Source organism: Aptenodytes patagonicus, chromosome 5 (genome assembly GCF_965638725.1).
Source record: "Aptenodytes patagonicus chromosome 5, bAptPat1.pri.cur, whole genome shotgun sequence".
Classification (NCBI taxonomy): domain Eukaryota; kingdom Metazoa; phylum Chordata; class Aves; order Sphenisciformes; family Spheniscidae; genus Aptenodytes; species Aptenodytes patagonicus.
The window spans coordinates 21,820,514-21,843,713 of NC_134953.1; the positions used below are offsets into that span (position 1 = coordinate 21,820,514).

Here is a 23,200-nt window from a genome sequence, read left to right on the forward strand (position 1 = left end):
GAGTGATCAAACGCAATTAATATTTGCAATTATTTCTGATCCCAGAGGGGAAACCCAAATAGGTGCAGCCTGTAGGGATCTTCCTTTGCCCTAGGGGTCTGTAACAGTTCCAATTTTACAGTGTACTGGATTTGTAGTAGAATTTAAATTGGTTGCTGATAGTTGATAACTGAATTCCAAATTCAGAGAAAAATCAAACTCTAACTGATGCTTTTCTTTTTCATAGATGCTAGGTTTTCTTTTTGCTGATGTAATGTAGTGTGGAGAGTGAAACAGCCATTTCCTTCTTGCTTTTTCTGCTCTCTCCCAGACATTGAAAATACCGCATTTGTGGTGCCATGTGCAGATATCCGAAGTCTGATTTATGGTCATACGAACTCTGTAAGGCTTGTTCTTAAACAAAACCCCAAGCCTTTTAAGCTTAGTTTTAAAATTGATAGTTTTTCGGTTTCATTTCTGCTGAAGTTATTTTTATGGATATCTTGCATTTCTTTGTCTTGCTCTCATTCACATGGAAAAATGTCATCTACTAAGTGGTGAATGTTAGTAAGTTCTGATGCATTTTTAGAGATTTTTGTTTCTCTTTAACGTTCAAGCTTTTCTACCTCTATTAGCAGCTTCATATATTGTATATGCAAGCACGAATATTATGTTGGAGCAGGCAGGGCAGCATAGCTTGGTAGCAGTCCACAGGCCAGAATTGCCTTGCAGGGCAATGATTTGCTCCCTTTTTCTGAAGGAGGGGTGGAAGGGCTATTTGGGCAACAAATACTTCAAGCACTGAACTTTTTCTTAGATACCACTTTGTAGCCTCATCCAGCTTGCTGGACATATTAGTACCAGGGCCCAAGGGTGGAGGGGATAGGCAATTTTCTAGCAGATTCCTGCAGAATTATGGTGTGATTGTAAATATAAGAGAGGAAGTGGACCCACAAAAGCATCCCTTGAAGATGTCACATTCTTCTGGGGAGAGATGAAGAGGTCTTGAATTAAAATGATAGTTTATTAATAAATGGTAGAGGTAGGAAAGAGATGGTAGGAAAGAGATGGTACTGCATAAGGCATGCCGAATACAACCTTCAGTAATGAGCCTGACTATGGCATGGATCATCTGGCCTGGATTTAGTGGTATTGTTATTTGCTCTGTAAAATAAGCTAGAGGTTGGTTGTGAGAGAAGTGAGCAGTGAAATAGTATCATCTGCACAGATCTGACATGAGGAATTTAGGAGTTAGAGGACTGCACACAATGTGTCAAACAACAGAGGCCGTGATTAAAACCTCTTTCTCTCAGTCATGCTTCCAACTTGTTGTCCTCACAACCACAGATCAAATTTAGCCTTAGCAAGCAAGAATCATTTTAAATTAAAATTTCCTTATTCGCGTCATGTCTGAATTTGATCCCCATAGGATGCTGATTTAATATAAAGTGATTTTATGTGTATCTTCATGTTTAAAAAAAGAAATTTAAAATGCATGTTTATAGTATTTAATTATACTTTAATACTAAGTCAATACTGACAATTGTCAGACCAGTTATGTTACTGTCTTTGGTAACAGAGACAGCTTTTGGTTCGGTAGGAATTTGTGTGATACAGACAGGCGATATTCAGCTCTTCAGATTGCAGCTTCTTCTCCACCTTCTGTTTGAAGAATTATTGTCAGAGAATGAAGAAGGGGAGGAAGGAAGAATTGTGGGGGAGAGAAGCTGCCCCCATTTGCACAACCTTATGTCCAAGAATCATAGGAGCTGGAGGCTGGTAGGGAGGAGAAGGTTTCATCAGACACATGCTAATCCTTCAGCCCTGCATAGGGGTAAATGACTTGATGTAATTTGTCTGTTTCTTGCCTTGCAGCAAAGGGAGGGATGGAGAAAGGCTTGGGACAGAATGGAGGAATAAAGCACTGGCATGTTGTGCCTTGCTGCAAAGGGGGCGTATGCTGAGAAGGTGGTGTTGGCCATGCCCCGTTGCAGGGGACAGACCAATTTAGGTCCTACTCCCCACGTGTTCTCTAGCTCTGTTGTCCTGCCTGTCTATCTTCTACTGCTCTCTGGTCATTATTCCTATACGTTGTCATACTTATAGTTCCTTGCAGTCCGTACCCAGTACTTCTGCTCTCGCTTCAGGTAGATGCTGGTGGTTGTCGTCTGTCTTCTACCTGTACCTGTGCTCATGCTCCCTTTCTGGTCCTTTCTGTTTTCCTTGTAAGTGTCATTCTGTGTTGGTTCCTCCCTCCCCCCCCCCCCATTTTGGGAACGGTTGAGTAAAAAAGGAACAAATATGTAGCAAGTATTTGTTAAAATTAGTTAAGCAACTTCCTTGTTAAACTAATTTTTATTTATTTATTTTTAGAGGTTCAGGTACCTCTCCAGTGTTTCAGTTTCTTCTTTTTCCTTCTGTTCAGGAGCTCTTTTCTCACTTCCTCAGATATTCTCCTTGTATCCTCATAGTGTTTGTATATAAATATAGTACCTTGATTTTGAACGTATTATTCTGGAGCATATTGTCATACTGAAATTTGTTCGGTCCTAGTCGGTTTGTGAGTCTGTATACCTTTTCTGAGTGCTTTCTACATATGTCTAATACTTTTTGGATTACACTTCTAATTAATTAGCCCTTGAAAAGGGCTAATTCTTTTCTAATCTGGATTACTTCAACCTGTACTACTCATGTGAATGTCACTTAGGTGGTTGAAATACTCATCTGCCCTGTGCATCAAAGGGAAAATCCAGGCTCCATCACTTTGGCGAGCTGTGTGGTGGAGGCCGGGTGTGGTGCAAGAACATGCTGCAAGGAGCTGAGAGCAGTCCTCACCTCTCTAAGTCAGAGAGGAGCCGATGCGGGCAATCTGAATGCAGTGAATCACCTCTTCTCAGCTCTCACTGTCTAGTGCAATCCTCTGGTCCGTTTCTTTAATACGTACAGATTTTGCAAGGTACAAGTATCTGGAGACCAGCAGGTCTGGTGAGGCACTATGTTATGCCTGAGATAGTGTAAAGGTTGCATTTTTCTTAGTCGTTTGTCTTATGATAACTTTTAAATGTTCACAAACAGATCGGATGATTCCTTGCTGAGTTACTTAGACATTTATAAATGACATCTGTTTTTTGTCTAAAATGAAGGGCAATAAGGTGCAAGAATGTCATTCATTATAAATAGGCATACAGTACTTTTTTATTTTGCTAGGATAGTGGTATGAAGTTTAATGTATCTCTAAGCTAGCCTGCTTTTTTCAGATTTTTGTGACTTTTTCAGCATCGTTTTTTCAGATTTCCATTATCATCTTTAATTTATTAGGAAGTGGTGAGGTAAAAGGCTTATTATTGCATCATATTTGTACAGTGTTTAATTCAGTTTGTGTGTCTAAATTTTTTCCATGACTTTTTTCAGATTAACATTGCTGCTACTTTCTAATTTTACAATACACAAGCCTTTCAAGTGTGCTAATGAGTATATCATCCAGTTGGTTTTCTAGCAAGCAGAAATCATGTTTTTCACTATTTCTAGTAAAAATGTCATTGAAGACCTTTGGGGTTTTTTTTGTTTGTTTGTTTTTAAAAGGATGCCTCATCTGAACAGATTTTGAGGAATCTGCTTGGAAGGGATCACAGTGGTTTTTGGGGGGTTTTTTTGGTGGTTTTTTTTTTTTTCTTTTGAAGGAAAACATCTTGTTCTTGTGAAGATACTCAAATTATCATGCATTTTCCAGAATTGTTAGTATATGTGAAATAATCTTTTAATCAGCCTCCTAGTTATGAGCTGAATAGTATTCAGTGCTGTTGGAGTCTTTTGGGTGTCAGGCTGGGGCTTAAGGTGTTGTGTGGGGTAGGGCTCCTTAACAGCAGGAGTGAGCATGAGGAGTATTCATGGCACGTCTGGACTTTAGGTGGTTCTTCATAGGAAGGTGAACAGAGCTTGCTTTCTCTTCCGTGTTTGTTTCAGTTTTATCTTCTATCCTGGGAAAGAAATCTCTGGGATCGTCACTGGAATCCGTAAGAATGTGGATGAACTTGCAAGAAATTCAAATGTTGTCATTCTTTTTTTCCCCCAATCAACATTTAATGCTTTAGCACTACAACTAAAAAAAAAAAAAAAAAAAACCAAAACCCAAAAAACCCTTGTAAAAACTAAATAAAAAAAAACTCTTAAGAAGTTATGAAAATTAAGTTTGCAATATAAAGCAGTCAAAAATTAGACAGGTGTGAATAAGATGTCTTCTAGTGCTTTAGGTGACCATGCTTGTCAATGTTTAGTACATCTCCAATTACTACATGCTTTTGCCTTCTTTAAGACCCTTCTCCATGTAGTGTGTAGGAGCAGGAGTGGTGCTTGTTGACTGATTACTGTCTTAGTATTTTTATATCTGTGATATTCTTATGTGGAGTTTCTTACCAGCTGCCTCTTGCCCACCAGCCTCCCGTCTCTGTTCTTGTTCCAGCTTCTGCCTGTTTCTCCCTTCCCCGTATTTCTCAGCTTGCCTGTGCTCCAGGCAGGAGCTTTTCTCCTCTGTGTCGCCACTGTGACCCCATGGAAGGCGGGGAGGATGGTAGGAGGGTGTCTCAGCCAGATGGGAAAGGCCTGTTCAGCCACTGTGCGTTTGACTTGCTCTGTGGGAATGTCTTATATCAAAAGAAGTTGACGTGTAGGAGTCGAGGAGGTGAAACAGGCTCAGGGTTTAGGAAATACTTGGCTCTTTGTTGCCAGAGGAATTCCTCGCAGTTTTCTTGTTAGAGGTTTCACAGTGGCCACGATTGAATATGTGGTGAAATTCACTGTGGCACCAGACATCTTAATAGACTTCTAGTCCCTAATCTAAACCAAAACCACCATAGTTGTTACAAAATCAGTGTTAAGATTACCTTTGACATGAATGTGCTTTTACCAGCTCTCAGTCTTATAAATAGCTGAATCAAATAAATTATCTTACCTTTTCCCTCCATTCTCATGTACCCTCAAGGCTCCTCTCCCCAACCCCAAAACAACCCCAGAAAATCCCCAAGCTGCTGGTAAATGTCAGCTTTGAGGAGTGAAGTCTAAAAAAGTTCAACATGATTGAAGAATTCTGCCACAGAACATTGGCTGTATATAGCTGTATACAGTGCTACCTAAATCACCTATAGTATGCATCTATTTGCATCTATTTCACTGCTTTGTCATTATGTTTAATTCTGTTTTGCTCATGGGGGAAAACAGTTGAAAGCTTTGAAAAAGGTTTGGGAGCAATTTTATTCTTCATCACCTTATCGGGGTGTATAATGAGCCTACATTTCTATGGTGCCGTTAATTTACAAAGTTCCCAAAGGTATTTCTAAGTTGCTTTGGCTCTTCTCCAGCTGTGGGTAAGCATTGTTTCGAGCAGCGGTGCAGGACGGTGGTCTGTCTGGTGGAACATGGAAGCTGTTTAACCATGTGCAGCAACGCAGCACAAGAGGGTAAGGACAGGGAGGGAATAATGCAAAATCCAGTTGAAACTGCAGGGAGAATCTGGGCAGGCAGAATGCAATTAACCTTAGAAATGTAGCAGTTAATAATGAGTATCTAGCTGGAGTGGACACACATACTACAGGAAAAATACCATTTCTCTTTGGCAGTTTGTGGTTCTTGCATCTGAATACGAATACTTGGGGGGCAGAAGTGGTCCATCACATCACGTTTAGGGAAATGTTTGCTGGAAAAAAAGAGATGAGAGTATTGTAAATAACATCCAGTTATCTGAAATGTAGCAGTTTCTTTATATTCTCGTTCTATCTATGTACTAACTTGGCCTTAATCAGTTTGCTTTCACCAGGTAAAATGCATTTATCTGAAAGGGTCAGATTACAAAACAAAAAAAACTCACTGGAAAAACACTGGTTAAGCAATAATGGGGAAAGATGTATAGATCTTTTTGATTTTTCATTCAGAATATTCTAAATTTGTTTTGGTTTCCTGTAATATTTAGATATATAATGTAAACTTTCAGAAAAATATGCCATCCTGAAAAAACAACTTGAGCTGATCATTGTGCAGTTTCCAAATAAATTTTCTTTTTATTGAATTCAGTTGTAATGAAGCAGAAACGTACACTTAAATTGGAGCAGATTTGATTGCGATTATGGTGGTTATCTTTTCTCTGTGAAGAATGCTGATCTGTTCAAGGAGATATTTATTTTCTGAGAGCAGGTTAGATGTAAAATATGTTAATGACTTCTAAAAGTGAGGAGATTTATAATTGGAAACTTGTGGGTAAATATGTATTTTTTTGGACTTTACCAGACACTTGTATATCTTCCAAACTCATGTATGTTAGTTGGAAAGTAAATGTTATTGCATATGTCCTTTTCTAAACTTTAGTTATATTTAAACTAGGTGTTCAGTAAAACAAATATATCCAAGTTTTTCTCATCTTAGCTGAAGATCAAGAACTGCAAATAATCTGAGCTAGGAAAAAAAACCTGAACGGGGGCCAGATATTGTGCAGTGCCGAGCTGCCATATGTAGTTATTGTGGCTTTGCTAGAACGTGGAAGGTAAAGAGTCATAGCTCCTTTTCATGTTCAGAATTGCTTTGAAAGCTTATTTTAAGTTGATTTTTAGATAGCTTTTTTTCTTAGCATAGTAACCCTCTGCAAAGGGATCTTGTGACTTAGAGTCACTAATTATGGTCAGAAAATTCAAGAGACTGAGAGTCATCCAGCACTGTACTTTGTGAAATGGTCATAATTATTACATAAAATATGTTGAAGAAGACGAGCAAACTTACTGCACCAAATTCAGAGACAAAGAAACAAAGCAAAGTACTACAATAAACAGTATTTTTGCCTTTTTGCTAGATAATTCTGTGTTGCTGGTAGGAGCCAGGGTAGGATGCTACCCTAGATAGTAATATGGCAGTGTTTTATTTAGCTGAGATGGGATTTAGCATGTGGTTTGTCCCAATTTCTGTAGGATCAACATAACTTAAGTTGTTGATAATATAGATAATTAGTAGATAATATATTACTCTATTGTTGCTTTGTGTGTTTACTTTCTCTCCTCCCCATCATTCTTGTTTTGTCTCCCTGTTTGGTTGGTTTTGTTTTGATATGCTGTTTTTATTGCTCAGAGGAAATGATGAATAAAAGAAAAACATTTGATGCTGGTTTAAAGTTTGCATCATCACCTTTGGCGAGACCAATGCCATTTTCTATCAAATCTGTAACAAAGCTGTGTGTGGCAGGCTGCTTCCTTTGCTTATAGGACTTGTTGAGGGATCTGAATGGTAGTGCCTGGGTGCTGCGTGGTGGTAATAGTGAAGTATTTTTTATAGTGGAAAGTAGGTTTTTGCTACAGCAGGGTGATCTTTGTTCAAAGGAGGGTATTGGGTAGATTGGAGCACTTGCTCTTGTGGAAGCTTGTGTGCCACTATAGATGCAGAATTTGTATAGTCACAAAAATGAGAACTGGATTTTCCTAGACTAATACGTCCATTTAGAATAACCTTTTTTTAGGCATATCTAGCTACTAGGACCTGTACTAAGACCGGGAAATTTGCTTCATCTAGCAAGTTATGATTTTCAAATTTCATGTATTATGCAGGATTACACAGCCTGCTGATACAACGAGTTACCGTGGAAACGGAGACATGCAGCCTAAAAGGTACATGCTGGGGGACCACACATGCAGAAAGTACCTTTTTACATATTAAAATAAGCTGCTGCATGGAGTTAGCAGGATTCTTTTACTTGCTCTTAGAGTCTATTTCTACAAAAACACGAAACGGTATTTTATAACTTGGCCAAAAACTAGTACATATTAAAATAAGCTGCTGCATGGAGTTAGCAGAATTCTTTTACTTGCTCTTAGAGTCTATTTCTACAAAAACACGAAACGGTATTTTATAACTTGGCCAAAAACTAGTGGGTTTTTTCCCTGTAAAGGAGAAAAAGTGAAAATGCTTCATAAAAATAATGTTGGAGCGCACAGAATGAATCACAGTGTGTATATTTATGTGCTTGCTAGATGAGTTCAAAGGCAGGGCACAAAAGATTATTTCTACCCCCTAGGAACTTAAGGCGTAGGTGACTTTCTGTCTGCTAGCGTGGAGCCTTTTTGTCATGATAGATCTGGACTTTGGTATGTGACCTGGCATTTAGTGCGATGAAGTACTTTCAGAGAGCAGCAAATCTGGTGACCAGTGAATGAAGAGATGGATTCGAAAGCTTCGAAACAGGCAGTAACGTCCGTGTGCCTGTACGTTTGCTGTGGAAGGGCACGGTTGTGTCGGAAGCTGGGATGGGATGTCCTGGGAGATATGCCCAGTTCAAGTACAAAGTGATCAACCTCCAAACACCTCTTGAAACTGATTCGCTTATTTATAGTAACTTCAGCTTTAATTGCACCTAGGTTTGTAATTAGGTGCCTACAGTTACAGATGTGTCTGCAGATTTAAGAAACCACAAGTAAAGCGTAAGCAAGCCTTCAAAAACGGTCCAGTTGTTCTCTTGGTCTGATGTTTGTGCAGTTGTTCCCTCGACCTCCAGGTTTTGCTTGAATGCGAGATCGGGTTATGCTCAGCTGTTCTGCAGCCATGGAGGCAGCAAGCAGGCAGGGAACTGTCTTGGCTGCAGTCCTTTGGCAGATGAAGATACCCTAAAGGGCTTAGTGGGCTGTCAGGGTCCAGGCCTCCGCACTGACCCAGCTCCACAGGCTTGGGCTGTGCGTGCAGGGAGGCAGCAAGCTGCTCCCTCAGTGTGAGAGGGGATTAGGGGGAAAAGTGGGGTCACATCCAGATATATTGAAATCAGGCTACATTGGTAGTCTGTAAACTACCATCTGCTGGCCGTTCATTTACAGGACCGAGATGAATTTAATGGTCAGCCTTCTCTGTTGAACAAGCCAGCCATCGCAGCTGGCACTAAGAACCATTGCAGTATTATGCTGCTGCCATTGACTGTCCTGTACTCTGAAATAAAGGAGTTTTCCTTCCAAAGAAGAGAAAGTGTCTAGCTGGCATATTTCAGGAGCACTACTTTTGTCGAGATAGATTAGGTGACGTTTTTGATCTATGGCGGTGTGATGGCTGGTTGTTCCTGTGCTGTCTCCATACCTCTGAATGAGGTTTTGTGTTTAGAGGAGCCGTGCAACTGCCTGGTGACTGATTCAGCAGTTTGTTCCCAGCTGGTCTGTGGTGGTTGCAGCGGCAGAAGCTCAAATGCACTTACGCAGATGAAAACTCTGTAGGTCAGATGTTTGAAGCTAGTAAATTGTAGGAGAGAATGTGCTTTGTTTGCAAGTGACTCGTTGGCTTAAGCTATTTGGGTTTTGAAATGAAAGTAGGGACCATCTTTTTTTTGCATATGTGGTATTGAGAATGGAAAGTCGTTGTAGCCGCTTAGGCTAAACTTTAAATTTCATCCATTGCTTTTTGATGTGTTCATGTTTTTGGTGTAGTGGAATATGAAATGTTTTTGATATATCCCATGCTATTCCAGGTAAAAGGTAACTACTTTTAAGAAGGTAGATTTTTTCCTGTTTGTTTGTGAACAGGTGTTGCTGCAATTACTAGATAGCATTTGAACTCTGCCTTGTTGTTAAAAGCCACTTAGGTCTGACTAATCAGAATCTCCTAGATCAGAACTGCGATCTCAAAACATTTTCTTTTTTATTATGTAGTGGAATCATTGTCTGCTTACTCCAGAGTGTCAAGTATGAGCTGATTCCTTATTTCTTCGATGTGTTTAATATTTGGAATGATCCTCTTCTGCTACTTGGGTTAAAAAGCCCAAGCCATGGTGTGTGCCCTTTGGGTTAAGTTTAGTACAAACACAGAACGAAGAGAAAAGTCATTCCTATTTCATGATATAAAATTATACATGTAGTAAGGAATTCTCCTTTCAAATGCAGGCCTGTAGGCTTCCTGCTACATTACAGAAGAAGTAAAATTCTGTTTTATTTGAGTGTAATGTATTAGGTTTTAGTGAAAATGATGCCTTAGATACCATGTGCTCAGAACGTTAGAAACGTTTATAACTTAAAGTGCCGGTTTTGTCTACTGAAACACAGAACAGGAACCAGTAAGTGTTTAAGTGGAGCTGTAAAGTGACCATTTTGTAAGATGATGTGCCACAAAAGACTGTGGTTGGTTAGCCTCATCACTTGAGAGGGAAATATTTCAGCAGTGGGAGAATATTTTATTTTCAATTAACCGTTTCTTCTTCAAGCCACCTCTGTGAACATACAGGAAACTTTCATATACTTGCAAGTCACAAGACACGTAATGCGTCCTTTGAGAACTGAGGGATTGCTGAGAGTAACTCATGCGGGGACGGCCTGTTCTGGAGGGGTCCCACTGCTCCGGGGCAGGAGCAGCGAGACTTGCAGTGGGACCTTGATGCCGTCAAGCGAGGTGAGCTTTGGCCATTCCTGCTGGCTGGCCTCCTCCAGCACCTGGGGTTTGGTCATCCCGGCACCAGTGCAGCCCTGGTGCCAGTCGCCTGCTGCGTCACTTCATTAGAGAGCTGCATGCAAACTGCTCAAGAGTTTATTCATATAAAATAAAAATTAAAAGAAGTAATTGGGGGGAATTCTTTACTAAGCTGTGAAGTAATATTGGCAGTGGATTTTTTTTTGGGGGGGAGGTAGTGAAGTTGCTCTGCAGTAGTGGGTAGGAGACAGTTAAGTCTTTTACAGCCGCCTTTGAATAGCAGTTGGGTGAAATCCTTTATCTCAAGTGTCATATTGTATTAGATAATGACCAGGAAGCTTCAGTATTTATATTACCAAGTTGCAGGTGATTAGTTTAGTATTATTCCTAGAATCGCAGACATGATTGTTCCTACGTTACCACGTTTTTTTTATAAAACATTTATTGCATAAATGTTTTGAGTTCTGTTGTTCAGAGTAACTGAAATCTCTCTTCAATTACTTGTACATATATTAAAAAAAAAATCAGTAAAATATACAAGGTCGATGTGGTGTTCTTTTCCAGGCAGCTAAGGAAAGTGATACAGTTTAGGCTGCAGTTGTTTGCGTTTCCGAAGTTTCATCAGTTACAGTTGACAGAAAAAAAAAAAAAGAAAATCTGGATTATGTTCACCAGACATCAGGAGGAGTGAACTAAAACTCTGATGCTGGTTATTTATAGCTATTTACAAATATTTTACTTAAAAAAATAATATTTGGAACAGGAAGAGATTATTTTCCTTAACTTCTCTAGAAGTTTTATTTTCCTTCATATGCTGCACCAAGCAAGAGTCTTATTCAGTTTTCCAAATTCTCCAGCACATAATAGTTAAATGTTTTAATGTCAATTAATATTGACAGGAAGTTAGTTTGAACAGCATTGGAAAATGGAAGTAGTTGGCAGAACTGGCTAATTTCACTGAATTTCCTTTTGCTAAAAATATCTCTAAAAGAAGCTCTCCTTTTGAGATACAATGAATGCTTGTTTGACTGTAGTTTAGAATTGATGATGACTTTTGTCCTTTAACCAAAAGGGCTTGATAAATGTGAATAACCTTTTGAAATGTATTTAGCTTCCTCTGTAAGTATATATAATTACACTCATGTCTGCCAAAAGTTTACATACATGCTTAACTTGATGTATGTGAGTAACCCCATCAGCTTGAATGATCTGTAACTAGAAATGAAAGTTCTGCAGAGATGCTTATGTGAAGTTGAGCATTTCATTTGTATACGTGTTGGTAGGATTAAGGAGTTCTGAGTGTAGTTGCCCTGTTAAATTTTGAGACACAACTCTGTCATTAATGTAGAAAATGGCAAGATTTTAGCCCTGCTAACTGAAAGCATACAGCATATAGATGAGAATACATGTAAATGTAAATATGTATTCTCATCTATATTGCATGCAAATATGTTAAAAATAATTTTAGGTTGCAATGGCAGTATTAAAAGTTACAAAATACTAGAAATAGGATGAGTTTCATATAGTTATTTAGGTCCTGTGCTGCTGTTGCCTTATACTACAAGAATGTCATATGGTACTTACAGGACAGCCTAGAAGAGTCATTTCACAGGTTTGGCTAATTCAGGGTGTAAGTCAGCATTAGTTAGGTAGGAGGACTTCTTGCTTGGACATCTTTCACTTGTGGAAGTTGGTGATGTGTGGTGGCTGAGAGGATTGTAGGAAGAGAAAGGGTTGTCTCATGAATTACAGTTCTGCCCTGGCTCTTGTACTTGCTAGGACTTTTTCTCCCTGAAATAAACCAAAGAGGGGAAGAAAGGTTGCAGGGATGTCAAGAGTAACGGGAATCACCAGGACACAAACGGTGCCTTGTGGCAGAGGAGATTACTGCTTCATGGAGTAACTGGGTGAAACCTGGCTGGTACCTGTTGTGCACCATCACTCTGCAGGATGGTGGGACCTTCTGCTGTTGGGAATCCCAGCCCTGGTGAGCGGGCAGGAGAAAGGGGAGATGCCAGTGACTCCAGAGGGGTTGAGGCTGTTCCAGTCGAGGCATTTTCTTTGATGTGATTCCCCCTGCCTTGGCTTTTATTGTGTTTTCATCTGGAAAAGGTCTCATAAGCTTTTTCTTCTTCTAAGTGCTAGTTGTAGTCATTCTAGGTATTAGAGAATTACTTTATTTGGAAAGAAAGAGGCTAAACCTTCTCAAACTATTTTAAATACATTCTGCAGTCTCAGGCAGTTATTAAAATCCTCAGTAAAGAGATAAAAATGACATAGGTGCAGTACATTTAACTGTTAGCCTTTTGTCACTCTGAACAGGGAGTATATTTTGAAGGCCTGCTACACTGTGAGCTTGGCTCCAGTTTCTGTGTGTTAGAAAACCATGGCTGCCTGTGGCTTGCCTGCAAGTTGACTGCCTCCTAACGTCTTTAACTGTGACGCGGTGTTGAAGTCTCTGGTCATGACCCTTTGTATTGCTCTGAATTTTCTTTATATGTTTCAGATGATGTTTTTAATGACTTCTCAATTTTTATCCTTTTGTATAGGCAAAAGATTTTTGTTCCTTACCAGAAAATGCAATGTTAAACTGGCATATTGAAACAGGGACGACCCCCGCCCCCCCCTTTTTTTTTTTTTTAGGTACAATTAAAGTAATTGCGAATGAAGACAGAGAAATGTGTGCAGATTATTTGGAGCATTTGCACTACCGAGCTGCTTTCAGCAGTGCTAATCTCCATCCGTCTTTCCTTTCTGAGGCTCTTTCAAAACCTCCTTCAGCTGCAGTGCACATAAGAAATGAAACAAATCTCTTGGCGGGTCTTAAATTTGATTAGATCGAAAGCTCATGAGAGCAGCAGCCCTTTGAGTATTTTGCACTTCAGGGGCTTGATGTGGAGCAGTAGCTGTCTGGCACTGCTACGTGGCTGAGTTTTCTGTGTATTATCAGAATTTAGAAACTGTGTTAGGTCTTGATTCTTTGTGTTACCTTTCATACTGAAAACAAGTTGTCAGGCATCTCAGGCTCCCACCCTTTAGTCAGCTGCGTTTTTGCATTTGGAGTCATTACATTTCATATTGCTGGAGTTTTACAAGCACATAGATTATACAGTGCTGAGAGCAAGTTTTAAAATATAATGTAGTGAGGCTGGTAATCTTGAGGATAGGTCAGGTTAATGGATGGTGTAAAAGCAGTGTGGAAATCTTAAGGATGCAGTAAGGAACCGGCTTGTGCTGCTTTAGAGAACTCTGCGTTGGAGAAAATTTCCAAGTTAAAAGCTGTTGTTGCTTGCTGCTGCTAGCAAATGGCCATGGTCCTTTACAACAGAGTTGTCCAGAACACAGTAACTGGAGGCAGCAGGGTTTTTTGATATTATGGGGTTTGTAGCACACACTGTGATACTGCAGCAGTAATGAATCAGGGTGAAGGACTGGAAGCCGCCTCCTGGGGGAGGCTCTCTTTTGAGCTTTGTTACTAAACAACTTGATTTGCAGCTGAAGTAAAGTGGCTTGCCCTTCTTACGGTCCGTAAACAGATTTTCTTTACTTTTTTTTTTAATGTGAACGAATATATTGAGCAAAGTGTGCTCCTTTGTGTTCTCCGAGCACGTTTGTACTTGAAGACAAGCACACATAGCATAACTGCAATTAAAATAGTTACTTGAGCTTTGCTAAAAAGTGTTTGTATTTCTAGTACTTGCTGATGGCTTAAGTATGCAAAATATTATTTAATTGATTTTGATTATGAGCTTTATGAACTTGTGCAGAAGATGGGATGCCAGGGCAGCGACCCAGCTCCTATGGAGGTTTTAAGGGTATTTTAACATAGCTCAGGTGGCTGGGGAAACAAGGTACTCTTCTGAGATACAAACTAACTTTCTTCATCAGTGAATGCTGCATAACAAAGGGAAGTTGATTCTGGGCTAAAAGGTGGACTAATATGAAGACATGAAATTATTGTTGCCATTGATTGACCGTTTATTTTCTTCCACAAAGATACATTCAAAAACCTCTCCAGAGTATTCAGAATTGTGAAGTTCTTGGGCTTGTCATGTGTTTTAAATTGAAACATGAAGCAAAGCTACTTTCTATGATGCGTGATGATTTTGTAAAAGTGTAAATGGGGCTCTATAGGTTTCAGACATCTGTTCACTTATTAGGCTGCATTATAGTCATTGAGGGCGGAAAAATTCAAGATACTGTCTAAAGGTATGTTATATCCTAGTCTCATGAGAAATTCCTTCATAATTTTGCTTGTCTTGAAGCATAATATATTATTTCTTCTAAGCTTTCAGTTGACTTTTTGATAGGTTTATTTTAAAAATCCTCGTGTCTGTGTCTTCAAAGCACGTGAAGCTGGTGACAGCGTTCTGCTCCATGTTAAGAGCAGAGACCTCCGCTTCAGAGCCGGTCAGAAGGGAGATCTCGAGGTGAAGTGTTCGTGTTACAGTAGTGTATTAGATTTCACTGTAGATCGAATTGAGACTCTTTTGTGCTGAAAGAATAAGCCTGTACAGATTTGTTTGAAGAGGCAGGCACTTAAAATTATAGCAAATCTTTATTGACTGATTGAGCATGGAGGGGAGAGAGAATATTCATGTTGATGACCAGAGTGTTGTGCTAAGAACTAGCTAAGACATAAGACGGTGACTCAAATATAGTACTGAAGGCATTATTATGTTTAAGAATTGTAATTTTTCTTTCCTCATGTATACTAATTAGTATATAGCTCTTCTACCACAGTGGGTCTTATGAGCAATATATGTAGTATTTTTGGTTTAGCACTGGGTTTTTCATTGACATTTGAAGAGAAGGACAAATCATTAACCTGAGTTAGTGAGCACAGCCTTGATGTAGAAACATTCAGCACTAACTTTCGTTTCTCTTCTCTCTGTGTTACAGAAATACTATTACGGAGCATTTGACCTTCTAATCTCTACAGCTGAATCTCCTGATACCAGGATTAGGAAAGAGTGCCTTCAGAACCAATATGTAGCAAATGGGTATCACACCTCCAAAGCTCCTCCCTTGATTCAATGCTTGCATTTTTTAAGGATCCTTGTCGCCTCAGCAGTGAATTGTTCTTGTGAACTTCAGAAAGAGATTTCATGTGGTGCTTGCTAAACGTCGAGTCACCATGAGTAGTAATCTAGGAAAAGAAAAGGACTGTAAAGAGAAGGATCCAAAAGTCCCATCGTCAAAAGAAAGGGAGAAGGAGGCCAAAGCCTCTGGAGGATTTGGGAAAGAGAGCAAAGAAAAGGAGCCTAAGACCAAAGGGAAAGATGCCAAAGATGGAAAGAAGGACTCCAGTAGCACGCAGCCTGGGGTAGCTTTTTCAGTGGACAATACGATAAAAAGACCTAATCCAGCCACAGGTACCCGCAAAAAATCCAGCAACGCTGAAGTGATCAAAGAGCTAAATAAATGCCGGGAAGAGAATTCAATGCGCTTGGACTTGTCCAAGAGGTCTATACACATGCTTCCATCAGCTATCAAAGAGCTAACGCAGTTAACAGAACTTTATTTATACAGTAACAAACTGCAGTCCCTACCGGCAGAGGTGGGCTGTCTTGTGAACCTGATGACACTGGCCCTGAGTGAAAACTCACTTACCAGTTTGCCTGACTCTCTTGATAACTTGAAGAAACTGCGCATGCTTGACCTGCGGCATAACAAACTTAGAGAAATCCCTTCGGTGGTGTATAGGCTAAGCTCTCTCGCCACTCTTTACCTACGCTTTAATCGTATAACTACTGTGGAAAAGGATATCAAGAACTTGTCAAAGCTCACCATGCTTAGCATACGAGAGAACAAAATCAAGCAACTACCTGCTGAAATTGGTAAGTGATTACACTGATTGGAAGTTTAATTCTATGCTTATGTTCATTTTGCAATTCAGTTAAGTATACATAAACTGCCACTTCTCCAGCTGCACTTCTCCATTTAAAACTTCATAAAATTATGCTCATGATCATACTGTTGCAATGTTAGCTTATATTGAGAGTAATCAATACCTTGGAGAGAGATATATATATCTTTTAAAACAACAAAAGCCCTTTTTCTTCATCTATCGTCTTAACATCAGATGTATCTTGTTTTCATCTTTGCCTTGTGCTTTCACAAATTGTGTCTTCAGAGCCCAGATGGTTTTTAAAAAAAAAAAAAGATACAGGGGCATATTTCATTTTAAGATCTCTTTATAAATCATTTATGAACTGTTGCAAGTTATAAACACGTTATAGGCATGTTACAGAGGGGTGTGACCATGGTAATACAAGGTAAAATAGGTAGCTACGTGCTATTACCATGAGCAAGCTGTTGGATGCTGTAACAGTTAATAATGTAGGTTAATGATTCGTGAAAGCCTCTACCTCTCATAAGTCATGAATATATTAATACATGGACTCTTAATATAAAGTGACCAAATGTTGTATGCATGGCTGATGAGTCTTGTGACTTTTTAATGAATAATATTTGTTTTTCCAAACATTGTTACAAAAGTTTGACAGATGGTGAAATAGTATGAAAGTGGCTTATTAATTTAAATAGTTTATGACAAAAAATGTGCTGGAATAGCTGTATATTAAGAACTCTGAAGTTGTTCCTAATAGGTTCTGATTCATGGAAAACATCTCTTTATCACACTGTTCTCAAGCAATATTTGAACAACGTATGTGCCTCGTAAAAGGGAGATTCTATCATTAGTGTTCTTTTTCTATGTATCACCAGTTTCTAAAATGCAAGCATAGCTTAGTCCCTTTAGGGGGAGGGGGAACATAAACTTCATGCAGTTAAGAAACTGCTTCAACTTTCTTCAAGTGTGGAAAAAAACTTGTAAAAGCCTTTGTAACACTGTGAAAAATAATTCCTGTGCCCTGTTTTTAAAAGTTGATGTGGTACTTTTTCCTGTTAACCAAGCCAGTGTGCGAGTATGTTAAGTGTTGCTGAAGTTGGCCCCTATGCTCACTAATTTTGCAAAGCTTGGGAAATGCTCTCGTTTGGATCCCTAATAGATCTTTTTCAAACCAGCAGTGTTTGCCTCTTTCTCCTGCACCTTGATATGAAAGATACATAAGATAACATGTTCTTGATGGCAGGAACTCCTGGGCATGTCTGAAACTGCTAATCATGTTACCAGCAATGTCCAGTACAGACAGCTTCTGTACACGATAACAGGAGTGAAGAAATGTAGTGAGGCTGTCAGTTGTTTGTCTGAGCCTTTGGCTCCCTGTAGCAGCTATTGGAATGGATTGTACTATAGCCACAGAAACACTTTTTTGCTAGGCAAAAATTAAATGGTTAATGTGGTACATTTTCTGATCAACATGATTTTTGAGTTGGCCCAAGCATCTCTGCAATCCTGGGAATTTCCCCTGGGAGAACTAAGGAATTACAATTTTGACCTATTTTGACACTTCAGTTTAAGTCCAACAGCCTCTTCGAATCTTTTACTAATCAAAGAATCGTACTGGAAACCATCGGGCTGATGTTTGCAAAAAAAACCCCAACATACCATGTGTTTCTACGTACATTGAAGAAATTGTGGCCGATTTAGCTGGTTGAGCTGTATTACACAATTGTCAGTACTTTACCTGGGTCTGTTTGTGGCTCAGTTATTAAATGTAATCCAGCAAAGAGTCAGCTTCTGAGGTTCAACTGGGGATAGTACTAATAAATTTAAATTAATACTAGTGTGTGAAAAAAAGCTTTTGTGAGGCGTTGCATTCCAGTGTTTGGTGTTGCCCTTTAGAAACTTTTGTAGGTGTGTTTGATACTTCGGACACTATTGTTGCTGCTGGAACCTCTTTGTTTCTTAACTATTTTGTTTGTTGAATTCTTATGGTTAAGTTTACATTAAAGTATATAATTTCTGTATGTGTTTATTCACAATAGTCTTGAAAGAGACCATGTGTAACAGTTTCATGGAGAAATTTAGTAGATACATATATCATGAAGGAATATATGTGACTTGCTTCTTTTGTATTTTTTTTTATTCTTGTCTTGATATGCATACAGGCAGTGTTCTCAGTTCTTTATCAAACCCTAGCTTGAGAACATTAACTACTTTACTTCTGTCTTTGTATCCAGCAGTTAGTCGTGCCTTTATTTGTATTGTGATAATGCCCATGTTCCTTGTTACGGGTCAGCACCTCATTGTGGAAGGCATTTTAGAAGCACAAATGCAAGATGACTGTCACCCTTATGAAGAATTTTGAAGGGAAATCGCTATGTTCAACACCATCCTTTTTTTATTCACAGTAAACTTCTTTCACTGCAATTTAATCAGTTGAAAAATAAATTAATTAAAGGATTAATAAGTTTAACACAAATAATTTTAGCTGCGAAGACATACAGAACAGGTGTTTGAAAACCTTTTTCCTCAAATAATAAAAACAGACAAGATAGTTTCACTTTTATAATTGATTTCTACTCACTCACTTTCATGTATCTTTGTTCTAGTACAAAGATGAAATGTTTGAGTTGGAAACACAGCTGAAAAATGAAACTGAGAAATGTATTTCTTACTTTCAAATGGAATTTCTCTGTTTCTTTAATCACTTGCTATTTTTCTACATTTTACATGTGCACTTTAAAAAACCTTGCCTTTTAAGTCCCAATGACTTTAATCCCCTGTAGGTTTATAATGCAGTTCCTAAATACTATATACAAGCCAACACTTGATATTATCAGCTTGTAAATAACACAGAAATTTTTGTTGCTGCAAAGCGGGAAGTAAAATGAGGCCATTATCTTTTATAAAGCGGTATCATGCGGAGCATTTCAAATTCTTTTTGAAAATACCCCATTGTTCTAAGGCCTAAGGCTCACATATCTGATGGTAAGCTGGTGTGCTTGTTCGTATTTTTAAAAATTCAAAGCTTATGTAACCCGCTGTCTTGTCCAGCAAGGAAGAGTCTTACAGCAGTTAGCTACGATGTGTTCATGTTGCAAATCTGGTATGCAACTGTGCGAAGAATCCTGGGTTTTCTTTACTTTGTCTTTTGGAGGTAGACGTGCTACAAAACGTTGCCTTGGACAAAAAAAAAAAAATTAAAACCCTAGACTTCAGCTTGAAAGTTGGGATGTTGCTACTGTTCCCTCAAAGAGCCAGCATTGAGTGTGATGGAATTAAAGTCTTACCCTGGTGCTAGAGACTTGTGATGGCTTTCACTACCACTGAACACAAAGTATCAGTTCTGTATAAGTATAAAAGGCTTCCCAACTTTAGGACCTTGCTGCTTTAAAATAAAGGGTCACCCGATTTGTAAGCAATCATCCCATTTAATTACTTTTCTAGGAATCTATAGTCTCCAGCCTTATAAAACAAAGTTTATTTTCCTTCTACTCTCAGTGAAAAAAATTGAAAGTAGGTCCTGGAGTCTTAAGTGCTCTGATGTTTGAGACCTTTCTTCCAACACCCAATATGTCTATGACTAGTTGATTTTTGTGCCAGTGAAGTTTCACTGTTCTTAGATGCAGCAGTTTCCCTCTGTTGCTTACATTTGCTCTCCCACTGTACGTGCTGACAGCAGTCATATCTTCTCCCAGCCATTACTCAGACTACAATTTTTAGTCTTGCATAAAATCTCCATTCCTTCTGTCACCCCGCTATCTGTTTTCTGTGTTGCCTTATGTTTTGAATGCTGAGCATACTTGATTAGTTTGAATATACTGTTCCAGATGAGAGTTTCCCTCTGTGCTGGAGATAACTCTGTCCGTGCATCTGGATCATATTGCAACTGTGTTAGACTTATCATACAAATGCTCTTGTGACCACTTAAGACACCTGCACTCTTTGCCTTCTCTGTTCTCCCTCTCCGCCAGAGTTCAACCCTGAGATCCTAGTAGAAACGTACTCTTTTTTAAGCTACTATATTTCATACAGTTTTCATTATTCTTAGTTACCTGTTTCTTCCAATGCCTCTGGCTTGCTAGAAAATCCTTGCTTTCTGACTAAGTCATTGCTGAAGACACTGTATGAGATTGGTCTTGAGGTGGATTCTTAAGAGTTCTGGAGAGGTAACATCCATCCAAGCTGATATTTTCACTTTTTCAGTCCTGTTACGTCCATAGCAAGTTGTAGTCAATTCCTCAGGTATCTTGACAACTTCTACTAGTCACCTGACTCCTAGTTATTTTCTGTATGCTACTACATCAGACATCTTTGTGGAGTCTAGGTCAACTAGACTGAATAAACCAGATCTTCCATATTTTTGTAGAATACTGTTAACTCTTTATGCCAAACTAATTTAATATTTTACTGATACTTTTTCAAATAACTTTTTATTTGTCTGTTTTCATGCCTTTTGTTAATGTTTCCTGCGTATTCTGTTGGTCTGCATAGTGTTTAGATGACTGTGAGGTTGTCAGAATCTCCCCTTGTTATTTCACCTATCTTAAATTTTGAATTGATAGTCTCCAATCCTATGGTACTGTTCGTTGTTTGATAGAGGACATGTAGAAACTATACTACTGGTCATGTGACTTCAAAATAAGTTTCTAGAAATGCTTATCTAGAACATCTACTGCTCGCTGTGCAAGCATACAGTACTAATACTTGTTAGAAATAGATTCCTTTTAGGGAAACCTGAAACTAACTCTAAAACATTTCTTAAAAGCCTGAGTGAAGGTAGAACATGTAACAAAATGTTGTTTGCAAAACACGTAGTTGATCAGATTTTAAGTGGTCCTGGAAACTGCTTTAAAACAACTGACCTGTTATGGCGTGTATTGTCTTGAGGAAAACCTAGTAGAGGTGAACCTACCAGCACTGAGCTGCTGGGAAGTAATCTAAAGTTTGGTTCTGTTTTGGGCTTTAAGGTGTCTTTAGTAGTTAAACAACCCAAACTTAAATGAGGTGACTACACTGGGGGAAAAGTTGCTTTGCATTTAAAACAAACATTTTAGTGAGAAAGAGGAAATGTTATTATCTATACTTAGTAAACAGATGTGTGTGTTTCTGGTCTCCCCCCCGCCCCCAAATGCGGTACCTCTCATTCCCTTGCATCCAGTTGCTTTATTATAGGTAAGATGATGACAATAACATTTCCTGTCTTTTCAATATTCAGAAGGCTTCTTAATTTTAAATAGTAGTTTACTCAACTGAACTAACTCAGTAAACCAAAAAATGAAGAAAATATCTTCTGCCAAAGTACAGATAATAGTCTTTTAGTAACTTGGCAAATTCAGGCTCTAGGTACCTAGCAAATCATTGCTACTAGTAATTTATTGGAGTTATCTTAACACTTTTCCAGCAACGTATATATTGCTTCTACATTCTTAATGATTGAAATTATTTTTATAGACTGCGTAGTAAGCTTGAGGTCTTGATATGCATTGTTGTATTTTCAAATATAAATAGATTTGTTTGAATAAGATCTAAAAATACTTAAAAATCCATTTAACTGAAAACATATTCCGAGGTTTGGTTTTTTAAGTCTTTTTTTTTTTTCCATGTTTAGCCAAAAGCTCTGTTCAAGAATAGCTGAATTAGGGGGAGCTTTCATGAAATGGCTGTGCTGATGTGTAACAGCTTCATGATGTTGAAAGGGGCAGTATCCACTCCCCGCCTCACAGCTTCCCAGCTGCTTGCTTCTTCTGCCTCTTTCATCTGAGCTGTTCCTTGGTGAGCTGATTTATCTCACTAAACTAACAAAAATATTAATGGTTTTGCTACTTTTGTTGTCTGTTACTTTTAGTTAGTTGAAATCAGTGAAGTTTCAGATAAGACTGGAACTGGTGTAGGAGGAGGAGTGGGAGAGCATGAACTGGAACAGGGAGAGCAGGACCGCCACTTTTGTCCGCACTGAGCTGTTAAATCAGCTTGGCTCGCTGCAGCTCACTTGTGAAACCTCACAGGTAGGATTGCTCATGTTGTATAAAAGCATGTGAAGTGCACTGCAAGTGGTTTGAAGAAGGATGGGTTACTGTCTGCAGAGAGCCATTGAAAATGCATCGTATTTGCAGAATCTCTTTCTCTTCCTTTTCCCCCTGCTTTCCATGTCTTGTTCCACAAAACCCTGTGGAGTTTATTGGGAGTCCTGGTTAGCGTGAGCTCAGCCCCACCTTCCTGAAGCAATTTTTTGTTATGTTTTTATGTATAGTGGTGAGAATTCATTGATGCAAGTTTCTGGATGGCAAAGCTACTCTATGTTGCTCTTTGTGAACCTAGTCTTTCTTACAAATTGCATCCTACCTAATAGTGGTGATAAATTTTCAGAGTGCATCTTGCCCAGTATCCTGCTTCTGACTGTAGCCCTAAGCAAATGTCTGCATAAAAACAGTGTAAGTGTATATATGAGGCTTAACTTGACTCCTTTCCCAGATCCAGCTATTTTCATATCGGGGATTTCCCGAGTCTGGTGCAGCTTGTCTCTAGTAATTTTCAGTAGACTCCTCTTCCAAGGGCTTGACCATTTTTTCCCTTTAAACTCCTATAAACACTTTGCATCCTTAGCAAGATCCACAAGTTTGTTTTAAACATTGTTCTTGACTAAAAGGTCACTGTTACGCAGTTGTTGAATATATATACATACCGAGTGCAAAAGCAGAACTTACCTGTTCACTTGGCTGTTGAATCTTGGGTGGCATCCATGAAATAAAACCTTAACAGAAAGGTTTCCATGTGGAAGCTTTGCCAAAACACAGTCTGGAGGGATACTTGTGGAAATGAGTTCACAAGGTGGACTCCAGCTTCATCGCCATATCTGGTAAATTGTCCATTCTACTGATATCAAAAAGTTGAAGATTAGAATGGAAGAATGCGAACACTTTGGTGAGTCAGACAGTCAGCACGAGAAGGATGAAAACCAGAGGA

The 23,200-nt window shown here is 38.9% G+C and overlaps 1 protein-coding gene across 4 annotated transcripts in view; it reads left to right on the forward strand.

The window, feature by feature from the left end:
- Positions 1-23,200, forward strand: part of SHOC2 (SHOC2 leucine rich repeat scaffold protein) — a 70,336-nt gene that overhangs the window by 12,545 nt on the left and 34,591 nt on the right. For 3 of the 4 annotated variants that reach the window (XM_076338998.1, XM_076338997.1, XM_076339000.1), the window contains exon 2: positions 15,286-16,223. In XM_076338998.1, the coding sequence (XP_076195113.1) occupies positions 15,521-16,223 (703 nt within the window). In that variant the 5' untranslated portion in view covers positions 15,286-15,520. Of the gene's footprint in view, positions 1-14,789; positions 14,814-15,285; positions 16,224-23,200 lie in introns of those variants that run through there. The other variant, XM_076339001.1, reaches the window with a different exon arrangement.